At 44.0% G+C, this 21,690-nt stretch overlaps 1 protein-coding gene across 1 annotated transcript in view; it reads right to left on the bottom strand.

Moving 5' to 3' along the window:
* The window catches only part of Frrs1l (ferric chelate reductase 1 like), a 27,749-nt gene extending 6,106 nt beyond the window's left edge, over positions 1 to 21,643 (bottom strand). The window contains exons 1-4 of the mRNA XM_028882991.2: positions 21,376 to 21,643; positions 8,768 to 8,852; positions 5,750 to 5,888; positions 191 to 437 (exon numbers count right to left, since the gene is read on the bottom strand). Of these exons, the coding sequence (XP_028738824.2) occupies positions 191 to 437; positions 5,750 to 5,888; positions 8,768 to 8,852; positions 21,376 to 21,613 (709 nt within the window). The 5' untranslated portion in view covers positions 21,614 to 21,643. The remainder of the gene's footprint in view (positions 1 to 190; positions 438 to 5,749; positions 5,889 to 8,767; positions 8,853 to 21,375) is intronic.
* Between the last annotated feature and the right edge of the window lie 47 nt (positions 21,644 to 21,690).

Raw genomic sequence — 21,690 nt, 5'->3', positions numbered from 1 at the left:
TCACACGCTCCAGCTGTGCATGTGTGCACTGTGCCCAGTGTCCCCCTGCCCTGTAAGCTCCTTAGAACCTTCTGAAGGAAGGACTCGTATTTCCTCTCCCTTGTAGAATACACAGTGTGACCCCACTTAACAGTGAGCACGAGCACGATGGTGACCGGTGTTCAATGCAGAGGCTGAAATGCAGGCTTACCCTGGATGGCCGGACCCCAAGCAAACAGGTAATACCAACTCAAGTGCAGATCCACAATCGTTTCATCTCTGGGAACGTTCACAGGGCGCTTAAACCTGCAGGTGACACGATTGTTCTCAAAGACTCCTTCTTCATCTCTGGCAGGGTTTCTCTGAACCTCCTTTGCCCACTGTCCCACATTGTAGAAGTGCTGTATGCGGACCCTGCCATTGTCGTCATGGACGCAGGCCATGACGTCATCACCACCCTAGCAGAGAAAAAGGTTGAGAAGAGAGGAGGTAAAAACTTTTCACTTAGAAATATACATATATATTCCATAGCATCTGTAATTAGAAATATCACGAAATTATTTTAAATACCGTTAAAAACCCTTAAACCGGGCCAGTGAGATGGCTCAGCCAGCAAGAGCAAGGTACTTGCCACCAAGCAGGATGACCTGAGTTCGATCTCTGGGACCCACCTGGTAGAAGGAGAGAACCAACTCCTGCAAGTTGTCCTCTGACCTCCACAAGTGCACCATGGCATGCACACCTCCCTCACAAACAAATAAATACATGAAATTTTTTAAATCCTTTTTTAAAAAACGTCTTAAGCAAGTGAGCAAAGTCAGTTTCACTATGACTGACATCTGGGGCCTTCCTGCTGGGATGAGTTGGAGGATGCATTCCTGCACAAAACCACATAAAGTAGCCTGATGAGCAGAGCCAGGCAAATCCATCTTGAAGCTCATTCTAACAAAACAAAACAGAACTTCAGTTATGAAAAATGTTCCAAAGTCATTAGCTAATCCATTCATTAATTGAAAAGGCTCAGAAGCGAAAATGTTATTTGAGAAAATGTTCTGGAACTAGGAAATGGTGGTGACTTCACAGCAGCGATTGTGATTGATGCTGCTGAATTATACACAGGAAAATGGTCAAAAGTGATACCATAATAAAAAGGCTATCAGTTGGTGTATCTGGCACAAGATATGGAGACAGAGAGATAGGGTAAGGGAGCTGAGTTTGAGGAACTATCTCTGTAGCTTATCTGGAGGTTTCATTTTGTGTTTTTTTTTTGAACAAGTTAAAAACATTAAAGATTGGTTGATTGTACTGCTTCGTGGAGGCTATGGGTGATGGAGGAGGCAGCGTCTGGAGCCTGTGAGGCATGCCATTTAGATAGGAAACCAAAATTGCTGTTAAAAAAATATTACATCTAATTTGAAAACCATTCCATAAAAATTCAAGGTTATTAAAAAGGGAATCCACATTGCTCTTAGTATACATCGCTGAGTTTTTGCTTTTTAATTTAGTCCATGCTTCAGTGGAGAGAGGAGAGAGGAAAGGAGAGGCCTCCACTTTATAGATATTACATTTGAAAGGCTCCCTAGTCTGCCTCTGTTATCTGAGCCCTAAAATAACCCATTTTTTTTCTTCCTCCCTCCCTCCTGTCCCTCCCTTCCTTCCTTATTTTCAGACAGGGTCTCACTATGCAGTCTCACTATGGTCTTGAACTCGTGTTCTCTTTCTTCTTCCTTTTCCTGTTTCCTCCTTTATTGGGACACTCTTTGAATGGGTTGATTCACAGGCCAGGGCCTGAGATCAGCCTGCAACATCCCTCAGCACAGCCCCACCCACTGGCCACCAGAAGAATGACAGGCTGATCTCAGGAGCTGCTCTTTCCGACTCCACAGCTGCTCCTCACCACATGAAGAGAAAAACCAAAGTGAATCCGTGACAGGGAGAGTAAGAGAAACCCCAGGGGCTCCTGTGCCGTCACTTCACATCCTGAGGTGGAAACAGTTAGGGACTTCAGGCTTTGCTTCCCAGGCATCCACAGAAAAGTAGTCCTCTGTCCTGTAAAGTGCGGGCAGCTTGTATATCAGGGATGCTGGTCCTTGGCTTAGTTTCTGGGAGTTAGTCTGACTATTATCAGTGTGTGTGTGTGTGTGTGTGTGTGTGTGTGTGTGTGTGTGTGTGTGTGTGTGTGTGTGTTAGCCACATGCATGCAGATTCTTATGGAGGCCAGACTATTATCATTGTGTGTGTGTGTGTGTGTGTGTGTGTGTGTGTGTGTGTTATGCCACATGCATGCAGATACTTATGGAGGCCAGAAGGGGCATCAGATCCCTTGGAGTTAGAGTTAAAGGAGGTCATCAGCCACCTGACATGGGTGCTGGGAACCAAATGCATGTCCTCTGGAAGAGCAGCAAGCAGTCTGAATTACCGAGCAATCTCTCCATCCCCAAGTGATACTTTCAAAACACCACAGAATGAGCCCTCCTTACTCTGGCTACTACAGGTGCCTTGGTCTGGGTCTCCCTCCCTCTTCTCTTCCCTTTATCACTCCCTGCTCATGCCTCAAAGTCAGCCAGATGAAGAGAAATGGTTTGAGACTCTAGAGGAGTGGTTCTCAACCAACAGGTCGTGACCCCCAAGAGATCACATATCAGATATTTACATTACGATTCATAGCAGTAGCAAAATTACAGTTATGAAGTAGCAATGAAATAATCTTATGGTTGGGGTCCCCACAACATGAGGAACTGTATTGAAGGGTCACAGCATTAGGAAGGTGGAGAACCACTGTTCTAAAGAATCAAGGCAGCACATGCAAAGGCCCTGGCTTAAGAAAGGCTGGCAGCTTGGGGAAGGCCCCACATAGAATACAGCCGAGGTGACAAGAGGGACGGAGGTGACAATACGACCCCAGCCTGGCCTACTGGTGCCCATCCCTCTTCTTGCTCCTGTTCTTTCTGAGCTACAGCTATTTTCTGGCAATGGATACTGTGGAAAATGAAGCTCGTTGGATTGATCCGTCACTCCCTGGTAACGGTAGTGGTGGTGGTATTCTAGTCAGATACACACACACACACCATCACAGGACCTCCCAGTAGGGAGGGTACGCTTCCTAGCCACTTCATTCTGGGACTGGCTGTGTGATGTATTTGGGGCAATAGGATGTTGGGAGATGTGACCTGAACAGAGGTTTGGACTATATCTCTGGCTGCAGTACCGTGATATAATAAGAAATCATGTTTGATCTCTGCCCCATTTCCTGAAACTCATAGGCGTCTGATAGTGTGAAGACTGTATTTTTTTTTTTTTTTTTTGTATGCTTCTAACTAGTGGCTAGGGGACCCTAGATAGCTTCAGACTGGAGTTCGTCTCCAGAAGGAGGACCAAATGTTATTAGAGGATTGAGAATTTCAGGTCCACCTCCACCCCTCCAGTATCCAGGTTGAATTATCACTCCTGAGCAATGATTAAACAATATATCAACATAATGAAGTCTTTATAAACCCTCCAAAGAGGGTGCTGGAGAGTGGCTCAGAGGTTAAGAGAACTTGCTGTTGTTGCAGAGGTCCTGGGTTTGGTTCCCACACTGGACAACTCACACACACACAAACACACACACACACACACACACACACACACACACACGCACGCACACAATTTTTTAAAAATCCGAAAGAAGGGTCGGGGACATGACACAGTTGGTCAACTGCTTGCCTTGCGATCATGACAACCTGAGTTTGGATTTCCGTAACCCATGTAAAAAGCCAGGTGTGGCTGAGCATGTCTGCAATCCCAGCAGTGATGAGACAGATACAGAGACAGGTGGATCCTTGAAGCTCACTGGCCAGCCGGCCTAGTCTACTTGCTGAAGCTCCAGGCCAGTGAGAGACCAGCTCAGATAAAAAAGGTGGAAGGTGTCTGAGCAAAGACACCCAAGGCTGTCCTTGACCGCCACACTCAAGTGAACACACAGGCATGCCCACATTCACTCATACATGTACAACTACATACAGAGAGACAGAGACACACAGAGATAGAGAGACACAGAGACACAGAGAGAGAATTTGTATGATCTTCCTGATTGCTAATTACCAGGAGGAGCTTGGCGTGTGATACACCCTGAGTAGGCATGGAAGCTCCTCCCTCACTCCCCCACACCTTCTCCACATATCTCTTGCATTTGGCCGTTCATTTGCTTTGTTTGAACATCCTGTACTATAAACAGTTGCTGGAATTTGGATCTCAAATGTCTCCCAAAGGCCTTTGTGTTAAAGGTTGCTCCCAGTCTATGGCACTATTGGAGAGGAGTGGGAAGTGTGAGGGGCCTTGGAAGGAAGTTAGACGGTTGGTGGTGTGCTTCTGGTGCAGATATTGGGATTCTGGTCTGCCCCCTCAACCACCACACACACAAGGTGAGAAGGTTTCCTCTCCCAAAGACTTCCTATCACAATCTACTATCTTAGTACGGATCCAAAGTGACAGGGTCATGCAACCATGGATGGAAACTTCAGAAATCGGAGCCAGAAAAGAACCTTGCTGTTGAATATCTGTCTGTTTTCCTGGTTTTGTTTTTGTTTGTTTGTTTTGCTTATTTATTCACTTGGTGGCAGTGTTGGGTGATGGAATCCAGAGCCATGTGCATGCTAAGCTAAGCAAGTTCTCCAACGCTGAGCGACATCCTCTGCCTTTAAAGCCTTTTGAAAATGAGTTAATAGTAATGTAAGGCTGATGAACACAATAGGCAAACGCAAGGGAAGTGTTCCCCCTGAGATCTGGCAAATTAATGAAACTTGAGAGAAAGTCACAGGGACACGGATGTATAGTCAGTTCGTCAGATCACAAATTGGCATCTACAATGGAGTAGTCTTGAACTAAACCTTTACTTTGTGACATTTGTCTCCACATAAATTGTGTCAGAACCAATTGAGGTAGAGGACACCTGGCTTGTGTTCATTGGAGACTTGCCTGTTGCGTGCGTGCGTGCGTGCGTGCGTGCGTGCGTGCGTGATGGGGTAGAGGAGAGAGAAATATCTGGTCATAGAAGTGTTCTGTATCGAGTCTGTGAGTATAAAGGAAAAGCATGCCGACTCTCTTACAGTGGTCCTTCACTGCTGCCTCTGCTATGAAGAGAACAGGCCTTGGTAGCTGCCCCTTCCAGACTAAAGCACACACAGGAAATCAAACTCAACCCATGGACTATAGCCAAGCCCAGCTGAGCCCACAGGAAGCAAGCTGAACCCCAGTCAATCCACACACATATGAGCAGGAGATATATAACAGTTGGCACAGGTTATGTAGTGTGCAAAATAATGTGGACAGAGCTGATCACTACATGTAGCACAAAACACCCTGTATTCTAATAACAAATCTTTCCACTAAAGCTTGCTTGAATTAAAAAAAAATATTTACTTACTTTTATTTACATGTACATTTATATGTGTGTGCCCGCATAAGTTTATATGGCATATGCACTATGTGCATTGTGCGCAGGTGCCCACAGAGGTCAGAGGGTATCCAATCTCCTGGAACTAGAGTGACAAGCGGTTGTAAGCTGTTTGATGTGGGTGCTGGGAACCGAACCCCATCCTCTGCAAGAGCAGTGTGTGCTCTTAGCTACTGAATCATCTTTCCAGCCTCTGAATTTTTTTTAAACGTGCAATTAGAAAGCTGTAGCTAACACAGTGCTTCTGCTTCTTTGATTAATTCATTTCTTCCAAAATCTAAAGACAGCCAACAAAGCAAAGAGAAAAAGCAGCTTCTATCATGATTTGTGTCTTACCATCTTCTTGTCTGAAGAGAATCCAACTGCTACCCAACCGTCCGTGTCTGCACTCAGCTCAAACTCCACATCAGCCCCTATCATCCGGTAGCTAAGGAAGTAGTCACAGGTCTCCGCATTACAGCCTGGCTTGCCGTATCTGGAGGATAGGCCAAAAGAGACATTACTGCTTCTATGTGGTTCAAATAAGGAAAGAGAACATCTACTGTGCAACCCAAGGTGCTGAGCAATGCTATTAATTACATTCAATTGTTGCTCTTCAGGACCTGAGAAACACGGGTTCCTTGGGAGGGACCATGGATAGGAACTGCTCCACTTTACATGTAAACTGGAGTCCAGAGAAGGGAAGGTTGATATCAACAAGATTGATAATGAAGTCAGTGCCTGCAACAGGCCTTCAACAGGGTCTCTTCTTCAAGTTAGAAATTTGCCCAGTTTTTCTTAATTAAAATGTATACCAACTATTTTTCCTTACAAGTTTTTATAGTTAAAATATCATAGGTTTAGAAATAAAAACAGAAATCTTGAAAGTCACAGCATTTGTGTGATGATAAATGGTGCAATGTTCCTGGAAGCATTTTTCCGTAGTGGTGCAGTGGTGTGTCTGATTAAACCAATAGGGTCTTTTGAGTTGAGTGTATCCTTATGATTGACACAGAGTGATGGCCCAACTCCTGAAATTTAATCTCTTGGTCTTCTGCAAAAGTCACACTTGTACAAATGCACCAGGTGAAAACCTCATCCAGTATCTGCTGAACACAAGTATGTGATTTATTTATAAAGTTTACTTGGTGTTAATACAATCACAAAGGCAGACACAAAAACATAACAGTATAAGGTCTTTGTCTAGATGGGAAGATTATGCACACCTTCATCTTTTTAGAGAGAACCTCCAAGAAGAAAACAGAAATTTCAAATCTCTTACAGAGGAGCAAGTGAGATAGCTCAGTAGATAAGAACACCCGCCACCCAGCATGGTGACCTGAGTTTGCCCCCTGGAACTCACATGCTAAAAGAGAAAAGACTCCAGCAAGTTGTCTTTCAACCTCCACATGAGTGCATGGCCTAAGTGTGTACACTTACCTGTGCATATGCATACACATACAGGCCTGCACACAAAATAAAGAAAAACGTAACAAAAACCCTTACAAATGACTTATTGGATCCTTTAGTAATCAGAAACCCCTAGGGAAGGAACCCGTTATTCCACCAGAGTCGGGATGGTGCACAGTGTTGCAGTAGGGTGTATCTCCTGGTAAAGCATGTGTTTGTGATGCACACGACCCTAGGCATGAGAGAGAGAGAGTGGGAAAGGAAGGGGAGGAGGAGGAAGGGGAAGAACAAGAAAGGCACGAGAAGGAAACTCTATCAGTGGGTGAGAGGATAAAAGTATAGACGGCAGGTGTCTGTAAGAACGAGCCCCAGGGTGCTGAAGTGTGATGAGGAAGGAGACAAGGTCATGCTAATGCATTAGCAGGGATACCCCGGTTAGCAGGGAAGAGCTATATGGTGAAGGCAACCTGGACTGGGATGGAACAAATGAAGGGCTGGGGGAGGGTAAAAAGAGCAGAGAAGTGTGAAAGATAGGTCACTTGAGCCAGCAGGCTATCAAAATCCTTTCTTTTCTCAATATATCTCATCTCCACCAGAATTAAACAGTGCTGACCATTTTGCTCAATGATAACAGTATCGGAATTTTGAAAAAGTCTTTGAAAAAGACTTGTAAGCCAATCAGGCTTGAGGCTCCTGTAGTCGATGCTTGGCTCCTTAAACTTTGAGCCCTGAACAATCACCAGAATCAGCACCTTTAGTGCCAGGTTCATCAAAACTTCCCACAAAAATGTGGGAAGTTTCTACACTAGCGCTTTCTACCAAGCCAATTCGCATTCATTCCTTCTCATTTTCTCCCTCACTCTGTCTCCGACTCTCCCTCCATCTGTCTTTTCTTTGACACAAGGCTTTTTCACTAAGTACTCCAGGTTGGCGTGAAACTTGTGAGCCTCTTGCCACAGCCATCTGAGTGGGAGATTACAGACATCTGCCATCATGTTAGTCTGGAACCCATCACCTCTTGATGAAATGCTACCAATAATCATATGGAGACTTACTCAAACTAAGAAGCTAGAATAACCAATGTTAGCATCAGGCAGAATCCACAAGTCATGACTATTTATTTGAAAAGGAATTGTTGGGGCTGGGACTGTAGGTCAGTTGGTAGCATGCTTACCCAGTATGCACAAAGCCCCGGGTTCAGTTCTCAGCACCACAGAAACTAGGCACACATCTGTGATCCAAGAGCTTGGGATGTGAATGCTGGAGAGTCAGAAATTCAAGGTGAACCTTGTTTACATAAATTTAAGGCCAGTTAGGGCTATAGGAGAACCTGCTTGTCTTGGTTGTATTTTGTCACTTTGACACAAGCTAGAGTGATCTGGGAAGAGAAAACCTCAACTGAGACAATGCCTCCATCAGATTGGCTAGGCAAGTAAGTAGGGTGCAGCTCACTCTGGGTGGTACCAGCCCTGGGCAGGTGTCCCGGGTGGTATAAGAAAGCAGGCCTTGCAAGCCATGAGAGCAAGCCAGGGAACAGCATTCCTCCATGGTCTCTGCTTCAGTTCCTGCCTCCAGGTTCCTGCCCTGCTTGAGTTCCTGCCCTGGCTTCTCTCAATGGTGGACTGTGATATAAACCTTTTTGGTTATGTCTTTATCACAGCGATAAGAAGGAAATGCCCAAACTGAACACTAGCCAAGCATGGTTGTACACACTTGTAATGCCAGCATTATGGAGGAATTGGGAGAAGATGATCCAAAATTCACAGCTAGCAAGACCCTGTATCAACAAACAAACAAACCCCCGAACACTGATTTTTTTTTTGTCTGAGTTCTCCATAACCTTGCGGAGGTTCCAAAGGGGGACAGACCCAGGTGCCCACATAGCAATGCATGTAGGTTTAAATACCACCATGAGAAGTCAGTACATTTCTGAGCCTTAATTATCCAGCTTGAAGCCGTACCTACCTAAAGCATCCTTTAGTTCTTCCACAGTCTTCCACTTTGATTTTGGCAAATGGGTCCACAGGAGGAGCAGTGGGGAAAGGGTAGCCTGGGCAGTAAAAATAAATAGGAGTGGTAAAAATCCAGTAACAATTTTTACAGTGAGAATTCCCAAAAATGCATTGACTATTTTCTATCATCATCATTAGCAATGTTTAGGGACTTGACAAAGGTCTCTGATGAGGTCAGAAGATGCCCTTCCTGAGGGAGTCCACACCTTAGGTGGGATCTGGAAATGAGTGTGTTCTTATTTCATTCTCAAGCAAGCAACCAGGGAACTTGAGTGGAACCTCATTCTACATAACCACTGGCTCGTCACTGTCCCCCTAGGAGTTAGAAAATCTTAGCTTTAGCACAGTGCACACGCTCTGGAAGGAAGAGGGTTGACAAGGGCCCAGCTTTTAACTCGGCTCTAAGGCGATTCCACTCACATATAGAATGGACGTTACCATTTCATCTCTGTGGACTGCCACTTACCCATGTGCTAAGTCCTTCCCACACAAAGCTTCTAGCATCGTCCATCTGAGATTACTTATATCACAATGCATTTAGGGAACCCTAGAGAGAAATGCCATGGAGACCTCCAGCTTACAGGGGAAACCATTTTCACCTAGGCTGATTACTCCATGTATGTGGGGACCATACGTGCCTCATCCTGTGTTCTCTGCCCTGCATGATGTTTGGCCCTGGATAATGAGTAAATGACAATCAGTGACGAAGTGCAAGCTTCCACAGATATGCCTAGGTCATGTAAACCATGTCTTTTTTATTTGTAGTGCTTTTGTTCAGTGAGGTTTTATTTAATTATGTCAGCATTATACTTTTCACAAAGGTCTCCAGGCTATGCTCTCCTGGCACAAATCTGTCCGGCTCTAATACACAGAGTTGGAGAACTGGATCAAACAACAGCCCTCTTTTGTCACCTAAGTAACTGGGTCAAACGCTTTGGTTCTAGTTTTATCCGATTTTGTGCTAAAACCTACACTATTTTCACTACTATTGACAGCATCCTGCCTTGGACAGGCTTGTTTTTCTCTGTATTTATTGAGCAGCTTATCAGTGCTACAGATTATAATAAGTGTCTTCACTTGTGCCCTTACTATTACTTGTCATGGAAGTTCCAAGGCTATTTTTCCCCCAGAATATTCATCCAGGAATGCAATGACTATTTCCTTATATGTCATTAAGATTCTAGAGGCAGCTGGGCAGTGGTGGCGCACGCCTTTAATCCCAGCACTCAGGAGGCAGAGCCAGGAGATCTCTGTGAGTTCGAGGCCAGCCTGGGCTACAGAGTGAGTTCCAGGAAAGGCGCAAAGCTACACAGAGAAACCCTGTCTTGAAAGACCAAAAAAAAAAAGATTCTAGAGGTGACAATGTTACTTCTGACTCAAGTTCTGCATCTTCTTCCTTCGATATCTCTCTGTGTATGTGTATGTATGTACATGCATGTGTATCTCTCTGTGTATGTGTATGTATGTACATGCATGTGTGTATATGCACAAATGTGTGTGTGTGTGTGTGTGTGTGTGTGTGTGTGTGTGTGTGTGTGTAAAATTAAACTCAGGACTTCACAAAAGCTGGGAAACACTATCACTGAGCATCACCCCCAGACTACCTCTCCCACTTTTCAATCACAGAGTCCTTAGTCATTTCCAGCATCAGGAGAAATATTGGTTTATGATAGATTTCCAGTTCAATAAACACCAGCTGTCATTATCATCCCTGGGTTGTTATGGCTACTAAAATGTTATAAACTTAACTGAGAACTAATAAGCATTGGGCAGCATTTTTTTAAAAGGAAAAATGGATTTCTAGACAGCAAATAAAAGCAAGTTTTAGAACAGAGCTTGTACAAATGTTCTGAGCAAGTTCATTAATGGTTGGCAAACACCTCACTAACATTGATTTTTCTATCATTTTGTATGTTCTAAAATAAAACCAAATAAGAACTTGTGTTCTGTGAGCTGTGCTTACACATCCAGTTAACACCCCCCCACACCCAGTTTTGTGGCTTGAATTAACGGTTTTGGCATACATTTTACCACTGAGTTACACCACTAGACTGTAGGCACTATTTATTTATTTATTTATCTATCTATCTATCTATCTATCTATCTATCTATCTATCTATCTATTACTTTGTAAGCTGTCCAAAAAAACCCAGACAATCTGGGCTTTGTCCCTGATTCCTGGAAAAGACACCCTAGAGCAGCAATTCTCAACCTGCAGGTCACAGCCCCTTTGGGGGTCAAATGACCCTTTCACAGAGGTCGCCTAAGACCATCAGAAAACACACATCTTTACACTATGATTCATAACAGTAGCAAAATTACAGTTATGAAGTAGCAATGAAAATAATGTTATGGTTGGAGTCACCACACCATGACAAACTGTATTAAGGTGTCCCAGCATTAGGAAGGCTGAGAACCACTGCTCTAGAATCTTGACTTATTGTAGTAGGTGTGTCTTTGCTCAGCAGGAGCCCCTTAGAGAACATGAGTTTGTGCTAAGAGATAAGATGCACATAAATACATTTGCTTAAATAAAACCCTCCCAGACTGGGACACGTAAACTGTCTCCTGATGTGCCTTGAATTTGATGTCCCCACAGGCTCTTTTAGTTGTTGTTGTTGAACAGTTGGTCCCTGCTGGTGGTACTGCTTTTGGAGGCTGTGGAACCTTTAAGGAAGCGAGGCCTAGCTGGCAGAAGGAGGTCACCAGGAACAGGCCTTTGAAGAATCATCCATCCTCTCTTTCTGGGTTCACCGTGATATGAACCGCCTCTGGCAGTCACTTCTGATGCCCTGAGTTGAGCTGGCCTACTCCCTCATGACAGGTTGAAACCATAGGGTTAATACATCTTCCCACCCTTAAGCGGTTTCTGGTAGATATAATGGTCACAGAAAAGTAAATGGCACACCTCTACATGCTTGCTTTCTCCTACTGTGAAAACATAAACGTCTTTACCCATGTTTCCTGAGAGTTTTTATCTAGGACATTTTTATTGTGTAACCCAGGAGAAGCATGGCCAGACTGCCTCTCTAACTATGCAAAGTTTGAGCAGATTACTATTCTGAACAATGACAGTTTGCAGTCCCCTGGGCACCACATGATTGCCTGCCCCAGTTTCTCCACATCCCAGCTCGACGTGATATCATTGTTATTTTCATTTGGATTTCCCTAAGCACTGATAGACACAAATGTCTCTTCATATCTGTACTTGGGACCTGCCTCTGTGATGTCTATTTCTGTAACCTTTGCTTCCTTTATTATTTGGAATCCAAATTTTTCACAGAAGGTTGTATACATTTCATGAAATTATTGGTTCCCTATGTTGCTATTTTTTCCTGCCACCCTTCCACCAATTTTGTTTTTCTATGTGTTTGTTTGTTTCCTGTGATGCTCTTTTTTTAGACCCAATATTTAATTTTGTTGAAGTTAAAGTAAGTATTTCTCTTCTTTTTGGTTTTTTTTCTTTTTTCTCTCTCCACCTCTCCCCAATCTTCGTTTTGTTTTTGTTTTTGTTTCTTGAGACAGGGTTTCTCCATGTAGCCAGGGCTGTCCTGGAACTCACTCTGTAGACCAGGCTGGCCTTGAACTCACAGAGATCCACCTGCCTCTACCTGCTGAGATTAAAGGCTTGTGCTTTTCAGGGTCTTAAGGGATTATTTTCTATCACATCAGCATGAGACATTTCTCTCATTTTCACTTACAAATGCTGTATTTCCCTATCAATAGCACAGTGAGAGCTTTGACCCACTGGGAATTTACTCATTATCTAATGTGAGGCAAGAAATCAATTATATTTTTCTACTCATATTGATTTGTTTGGGTTTCTTTTTGCTTTATTTTCTAAGACAGAGTCTCACTATGTGTCCCTAGCTGACCTGAAACTCCCTACGCAGACCCATCTGGTTTGAAACTAACTCAGAGAGATCCATCTGCTTCTACCTTCAGAGTGCTGAGATCAAAGGCGTGTGCTATCATGTCCAGCTCTACTGAAGTTGAGTCCATTTTTTTTTTCTCAACATAATTTGTGAAACAACTCATGCTTTCTCTAGTAATTTATGGTAACTCCTTTCCAAACCATCAGTTCTTTCATGAAACTGCATCCATTCTAGATTTTCTGTTTTGTTTTTTGGTTGTTGCAAGCTACGACCATGTTGTTTTAATTATTTCACTTTGTAATGTATCTTGATTACCTAGCAAGGAAAAACTGTCTCACCAGTTCGTGGGACTTGATTCTTCCATACAAAGTATAGAAGTCATGTGTGAAGTTCCCTTTCAGAATTGTACCAGACTTCTGTCTGGAATTGTCTTGCATTTGAGATGAATTGTGAGTGGATGGAGAACTGGAATACTCATAATATCAGGTTATTCTTTCCAAGACCATGGTTTATCTGTTTATTCACATTCTTATATCCCTTAACAGTTCAAATTGTTTCTCTCTATAGATAAAATCAGACATTGCAGAGCTCTGTGTACTTTGAACTGTTACCCTGTTTTCTTTTGCTTTCTCTAGCTCACTGTTGCTGGTGAGGAAGGGCTTTGGGTTCCTATGCTATCTTCTAAAAGATTTCCTAAAAAGTCAAAATAAGCAACAAAATGATAAGGGCCATGTAATGTACCATCATCCTCTGTACATGAAATGCCCACAACAGACAAATATTGAGACAGAAGGCTTCACGGTTGCCAAGAGCTGAGACAAGGGAAACATGAAACATCTGCATGGTGTTGGCTCTGGGAAAACATGACTTCTTTTCAGGGTGATCAAAGTGTCCCAAATATGACTGTGGTAGAGCTGCATAAGCCCTGTGGACATACTTTAGAACTATGTCTTAGCATGCCTTAAATACGTGCATGAACAAACACATGCCACCATGCACCTATGGAGGTCAGAGGACAACTTCTGGGAGTCAGTTCTTGGGTTGTCAACTCAGTGGCAAGTGCCTTTACCTGGTGCGACATCTCACCAGCCCTAATGCCAGTATTTTGACATACAATGTTTTGATGGTTCAATTGAAGGCTTATGGTTTCTTCTTTATCTCTTTGGTCAATATTCTTTTTAATTGGTATTATCACCTATGATCCTTTTCTTTCTTTCTTTCTTTCTTTCTTTCTTTCTTTCTTTCTTTCTTTCTTTCTTTCTTCCTTCCTTCCTTCCTTCCTTCCTTCCTTCCTTCCTTCCTTCCTTCCTTTCTTTCTTTCTTTTTTTTTTAAGGGCTGGGGATCACATGGAGAGCTTTGAGTGGCAGGTGAACACTTTGACACTGATTGATATTCCCAGTAACGCCTTTCTATGCTTTTGCTAACTTCAAATTTCATCTCACCATAGTCAGAAGACATCCCTGCATATGATAGAGATCCTTTGTAATTCAACAGCATGCTATAATCTAATTCATAGCAAGTTTTAGAGATCTTGCTGGCTGTTCAAAAAGAGTATGGTTCTGTGTTTATATGCTCATTTTTCTAATACCATTTCTACAAGTCAAACAATATTTATCTTTTATTGTTAAAATTTGATTTTAAATGTTAAGGGTAGTGTGCTGATTTTAAAAGATTTTGTTTTGACATTTATCTACATATTTGATTTATTGATTATTAACATAGAATAGATTACTGTTTCATGTATTTGGAAGCACCATGCATGTGTTTATTATAGATATATGTGTATACATTATATATATAATACACATATGTGTGTATCAATAGTTATTTTTGAAGTACTGAGTAATGAACCCAGAGCACCATTCACACTGAGTAAGCAATCTACTGAGCCACATCCTCAGCCCCAGAAACTTACTTGTTGGGTTGCTGATTTATTGTTTCTTTTATCAGTGTATGACAATATTTGTCCTTCACATTCCATCTTCAATTATATTCTGTCAGATTTTGTTATTACCTCAATTTTCTTAAAATTCATCTTTGCCTAAAACAATATATTTTTTATTTCTTCCAATATATTGGTATAGTCAATATATATTTACGCACATGATTGAAATTCAGCTGTAATACCTCTTTCTCTCTTGTCTGTCTGGCACACTAATAAAGTTACACTGTCACATCAAATGAGCAGGCATTATTTCCTCTTTTCCTGTCCCCTGAATTATGCTCAGGGCACTGGTAAGATGGTTCAGTGCGTAAAGGTGTTTTTTTTTTTTTTTTTTTTTTTTTTTGTATAACCTGAGTTTGATCTTTGTAACCCATATAAAGGTGGGGAGAGGAAATTGACTCCACAGATTGTCTCCTAACCTCTACACACGCACCATGGCGCTCATATTCACAAACACACCCCAGTCATGCACACATGCAAACACTATCATGATCCATTTTAAAAATTAACCTTCTGCAAATATGAAGTAACGGTATTCTGTCCCCTTGTATGTCTGTATATCATGTGCATGCTGAGCCCGAGGAAGCCAGACGAGGGTGTTTGATCCCCTGGGTCTGGAGTTACAGTGAGTTGTGAGCCACCCTGTGGGTGCTGGGAATTGAACGCAGGCTCGCTGAAAGGAGCAGCCAACGCTCTTAATTGCTGAGCCATCTCTCCAGCCCCACATATTTTAAATGTGTGTATTTTTAGAGTGAGCACTGCCTCTCACTGAGCCTGGAGCTTCTTAGTGGGAAGATTTGTTTTCAGTTGACTTGATTTCTTTTTTCTTTCTTTCTTTTTTTTTTTCTTACGTGGTGTGTGTTGTGCATGTGTGTGTCACTTCCTTTAGCCCATGGCATCCTTTAGGTTCTGCTCCTGTGGTTTGCCTGGTCTGTATTTTTCCTGTCAAGGGAATCAGGTGGCCTTTGGTGTCTGGTTTCTTTCGTTTAGCATAATGTTTTCAAGGGTCGTCCACCATGCAGCATGCATTAAAGCTTTATTCCTTTTGATGACAGAATACCATCCCCACTGTATGGCCAGACCATATTGTTTATCTGTTCATCAGCTGGTAGGCTTTGGGGTTGTTCCCACTTTGGGACTATTATGAACCATGCAGCTGTGTAGAAGGTTTTGTGTGGATGTGTTTTCAACTCTCTTAGAACACAATTGCTACATTATATGGTAACTCTACATTTTACTTTTTGAGGAGCTGCCAAGTCATTTTCCAAAGAGCTGTAACATTTTACATCCTCATTAACAATGCACAACATTAACTTCTCCGCTTGCTATTTTCATATATATATATATATATATATATATATATATATATATATGAAATGATATGGCTGGACAGAGGAGGGAATACAAGGTGGGAGGAGACAGGAACTCAGTCCCTTTCAGGCTGAGGATTCAGTAGAGGTAAGAACTCTCTAGTGGCTGGCTGCTCTGCTTCTCTGATCATTCAGCATTTACCCCAATATCTGGCTCTGGGTTTATATTATTAATACCAACTAGAATTCATGCTACAATGTACCTCTTCGCCTTCCCTGCATTCTATCTCCCTGTGTATACTGACCTGTCTTCCTCAATCTTGAGATATATACACTGAACCACCCAGACATGGCTCACTTGTCTCTTTGGATTAGCTATGTCCATTTCCTCACTGACATCAGTTTGCTTGCTTGCCTTATTTCCTTTCTCCCACGTTCGATGCAATTTTTCTCCAAAACAAAAACCTAAATCAGGTGCTGGGGAAAGGTCCCAGTCAGTAAAAGTGCTCGCCACCCGGGTGTGAGGACCTGAGTTTGATCCCCAGCAGCCATGTTATAAAGCTAGGTGTGGTGGTGCATGCTTGTAATCCCAGCATCAGGAAGATGCAGACAGGTAGATCCTGTAGCTTGCTGGCTACCCAGACTAGCCTAATTGGATGGTCCCACATCCCCGTGAGAAAGTTTGTCTTAAAAAACCGTGGTGAGGCTGGAAAGATGGCTCAGCAAGTAAATGCAATCTCTGTGCATGTGTGAGGACCTGAGTTCAAATCCCCAGCACCCATGTGAAAAGTCAGGTATGGCTGTACATGCTTGTGACCCAGCAACGTGGCTTGGGACAGGGTACAGGAGGCTCACTGGAGTTTACTGGCTACCAGCCTAGCTCTCCATCCAGTTAGAGACTATTCCTCAGGGAACAAGGCAGAGAATGACAAGGACTAACACCTACTGTCTGCTTGTGGCCTCTGCATAAGTAAACCACCCCCAGACACCCACACACAAAGCAAAATTAAAATATAAGGTGGATGCCACCTGAGGAACAACACCCAAGGCTGACCTCTTGCTGGTCATGGCATGGGCATGCATATACACATACATAAATCCATACACACACACACACACACACACACACATATACACACACAAAAAAAACCTAAATGAATAACATTAAACATTACATTGGAGTTTTAAAAAAAATTGCAAAAATTCTCCTCCTTCCTTCTCACATGGAATCAATCTTTCTAGTAACTTTGTTTTAGAGACTAATTACAGTAACTTTTTTCTTCTCTTAATTTCTATTTTATCATTTCTATCTGTCAAGACATTCCTATATGGAGTTGGTTTTCTCATTTTTGTTTGTTTGTTTATTTGTTTGTTTGTTTTTGCAGTGTTGGAGGCTGAACCCTCTGTCACACCCATGCTGAGCAAGCTCCCTATCACAGGGCTTTTCCTCCGGCCACTCCGGTTGTTGTTTGAGGTTCTGTGGCTTCCATTCTCATCTAATCTGTGGACTGTGGGTCCTTCTGCACTCCCGTGAGCCCATTTTGCAACACTGTCCTGAGTGGTTAAGAGCTTTTGCTTTGCTGTTTATTAACTGCTTCTAATTAACTGGTTGGCTCAGAGCACTTCAGGTATTCATTCGGCCCTTGATTCCATGAAGTTTAAACCACAGACTGGCTGCTCATCCCATTCAGCTTCACCTCTGAGAACCACAGCATCGACCTCTTTCTGAGGCTACCTCAGCTGTCCCTTCTACTGATCAGTCATATAATGGAGAGATGGTGAGAGAGAGAAGAGCAGATTGTCAAGTCCTACACCAAGGCAAAAGGAGATTTCACAGTAGCATGTTGTCCCTTCAGAACCTGCAGCTTCTAACTAACTTTGAATTCCTCATCTCAAGCGACTTCACAGAAATCTTCATTCCTTCCTGTCCAAGTCCGTTCCTAGAGCTTGCAAACAGGGACCTTCACTCAGGCAGGCTGGACACCTTGCATCACCTACACCACAGAGTCCACCCACAGAGCCAACAGTTCCCTGCTCCTTTCTAGCTATGTGAGTTTAGCCAAAAAAAAAAAAAAAAAAAGAGTCATTTCCCTTAACTCTTCGAATGTGGGAAACGTAGCATCTAACTCGCAGGACACTGCACAAGTGAAAATGAATGCAGGTAAAAGTATCCTAGACAACTGTTTGACACACAGTGGGGACTTATAAAAGACAGCAAGGGCTGGAGAGAGAATGCCATCGGTGAAGTGCTTGCCACATAAGCCTGAGGACTTGAGTTGGATCCCCAGAACTCACATGAAAAATCAGAGCTTACTGGCAATATGTGTTTATAACCCCGTGCTGAGGAGGCAGGGGCAGGCAGATCCTTGAACTTCAGGGATGGATGAGCTCCAGGCCAGTGAAAGACCCTGTCTCAAAAATAAAAAATAAATAATAAATAAATAAATAAAAAGGAGGAGGATGTCTGAGGAACAACACGCACGGTTGTTCTAGGGTCTCTGCACACATGAACATGAATATGAAAACACACACACACAAATATATAAATAAGCAGTTGAAAGGGAGCTCCAGCAATTGTTCTTGGCAGAGTTCATTCACCAAGGACACAAAGGAGAATTAGACATGTTTTGGTAGTTTTAAAGAACTTACAGACTCACAAAGAGAGAAACTACACATTTACACACAGCACCTGAATGACCCGAGAAGGACACAGGCTGAGGAAAGATGGCCTACCCATGCTTCCTTCCATCCTTCTCTCTGCCTCCAACCCAGCTCTTCCCACAACAGGAAAATCTGGTCTCCAACTCAGTGGTGAGCTGCCCATTCACATGTTTGCCAATGATAACATCATTGTGCTTTAAAGATAAGCGGCCAAGAGCGGCTCTCTTCCTTATTGGTCAAAGGGAAGGCAGCTCCTTCATCCTCAGATGCAGGATCCTTGGCCCTGGGCAGCTGACAGCAGAGGGGAACACAGGGCTGCACTGAAGATCTAACACTGAAGCAACACTCTGTTCTTGTTGCTCTTCTCCCTCAAAGGAGCCCCAGAAGAGAGTAGTTATCCGTAACCCAATGGTTTATTCCTGTTGTTGGCAACATGTATATTCTGGACTGGGAACCTACTTCTCAGAGTGACTGCAAAGTTTTCCTTGGTAGCTACTGTCCACCTGATGTTGGCCTTCATAAGACCAGGTTATACAACTGGCAGTTCATTCTCTCCATGTATGCAAATGGACACAGAGAATCTGGCTTGTTCTTCATTAGTTAAATGAGACAATAGGTGCTCACATGCCACCTTTAAGTCATTTAGAGGTATAGGCTGGTTATGTACAGAATAAATATACACTACATGTTTTCAGAAAAATATGCTTAGGAATATTTATCCTTTCCCTGAGTGGCAGATTCTGTTTTGCTTGTTGTTTCTCCACCATTTGCCCTTCTTCCCGGGTCCAGGGCTGCCTGGCCTCCCTTGCAGCTAGGTCACTACTTAATTACGCTTGTAATTGCCAAAGACTATGAGAAGCAGCGATTTACACAAGCAGCCAAAAAGATAATTACTTATCCTAAACTTTTCTGTTTCTTTACCTCAATTTTATTTCTGTGTGTGTGTAGACAAGTGTGTGTGTGTGTGTGTGTGCATGCATGTGTGCATGTGTATATGGATGGGCATATGCCACACTGTGCAGGTGGAGGTCAGGAGACAACCTCAGATGCCAGTCCTCTACTTCCACCTTGAGACTGGGTCTCTTGTCTGCTGCTGCGTATCAGTTGGCCCACAAGCTTGCAAGGATTTGGTTGACTCCATCTCCCATCTCTCCTCAGGAGCACTGGGATGACGGACCCATGAGCTACTGCACCTGGCGTCACATGGGTCCTGATGCTCTGAACTCAGGCACCACACACATTTGTGCCGCAAGTGCTTTACCCACCCAGCCATCTCTCCAGCACTCCTCCCTCAATCTTGAACAAAGACAAAAAAAAAAAAAAAAAAAAAAAAAAAAAACTACCAATCTTCTATTTCATAGATGAGGACAAGGTCTTAAAATAGTGGAGCAACAAGATGGAAGAAACACAGGTCCCTGAGTGACTGCTTGGAATAGAGCTGCCTCACCAACCCCTGAACAGCCAGACTCTAGGCCACTAAATGTGTGTGGGGGAGGGAGGGCGGTTTCAACAGTCTCTATCTAATAAATATTCTCCCCCAATCCATTCTCTCCACCTTCTTTAGTATAATAATTATATTTTTGAAGTAGATATAGTATGTCTTTTTTAGCTAAAAAGGTTACCCTTCCCAGACTCCTTTACAGCTACGTGTGACCACATGGACTAAGGAACTAAGATTGGTAGAGGGCACTTCTCTCTGAATAGAGTCCTTAGTAAGTAGGCAGTCAGCATTTTCAACCCATGTTGTCTTTCTCACCATCTGGAATGAGAAGGTAATGAGTAGGGTTCAAGCATCAACTTGGGATCATTAGGTCACAAGCTAAGAGTTACTTCCAAGTAGAAGATCCAGCCCCAGGGTCCCGGAACATCAGAGACTTTTCATGCCAGTTCTGGATTGTGGGTTTCCAGATTTCCTTATATGACTAAGAGAATTCTATCTTATCGAAGATATTAACATTTGCATGCTGCATATAGCTGAACCTCATCCTAATTAAGAGATACACCCACGAACAGATATCCTCATTTCAACCCCCAGCTTGATTCTTGGCTCCTCTTTGCATAAGTAAAGGAAAATAACTCTCCCCAAAGCTGCGGAAGAGACCAGTTTCCAATCCTTTTATCAGAATAGATTTGCCTTTTGTACTCTTTGAAACAGCTCTTCAGGGAAGCTGGCTAAGAAACTCCAGTCTCTGGGCCCAGATGGTCTCAACAATGGTGTCTCACACCAGGAGACTACAAGTGTGGTGGGAGCAGATGTGGGTTAGACTGGAGAGAGAGCTGTGACCCAGCTTTGGTGCCTGGGCAATGAGACCAACAGAAAGATGGGGCACCAGTACCTGCAAATTTAGGTCAATACAGACCGACTGCCTGGGAGGTTACTGGGCAACCGGGCTCTTTAAGTTGGGTTTTCTGCTTCTTGCCTGCTGCGCTGGGCTCCGGTACCCCAGGCCAGATGGCGCCTCCTCCATGGCAGGGAGGATGGAGGAGGCCAGACGCTGAGAACTGGGAGAGCATAGGCTTAGCACCTCCTGTCCACAGCTTCGCAGGACTTGAGTCAGAGTCTCCCTGTCCTAGTCTCCCCACGTGTAAAACGGGGAGCAGGCTCTGACAGCTAGCTCCTCTAGACTTCCCTCTTGAAGGCGGAGTCTGAGCACCGGGCTCCCCAGCCTAGCCTCAGCTGTGCACATCTGCCTCCACTGACATCCTTGCGGACCCCACTCCTGTACTCCTCCGTCCCCCAGGTCGCCCCTCACCCTCCGGTAGCCTCACCCTCCTCCGACAGGTAGCGCAGGTCGTAGAACTCCCCTGCGAAGGTGCCGTAGGAGGAGTCGTGGCGCGGCACTGCCTCGTCGGCGCCCGCGTCCCCTCGCGCGCGTCCCCGGGGTCCCCGGCCCCCGGGGCCAGCGCCGTCGTCCGCGGGGCTGGCGTCGCAGGCAGCGATCCCCGCCAGCAGCAGCCGCAGGAGCAGCGGCGCCCAGGCCGGGCGCTGCCGGGGCTGCCCCGCCATCGCTGCGCACCGATCCCGCAGCCAGGCCGCTCCGGCCGCAGCGGGGCGCCGCGGGCGCGGGCCGGGACCGAGCCGCC

This window comes from Peromyscus leucopus, chromosome 2 (assembly GCF_004664715.2).
Source record: "Peromyscus leucopus breed LL Stock chromosome 2, UCI_PerLeu_2.1, whole genome shotgun sequence".
In the NCBI taxonomy this organism is placed as follows: Eukaryota; Metazoa; Chordata; class Mammalia; order Rodentia; family Cricetidae; genus Peromyscus; species Peromyscus leucopus.
Note: the sequence above shows the minus strand (reverse complement) of the source record. Positions and strands in the feature narration are given on the sequence as shown.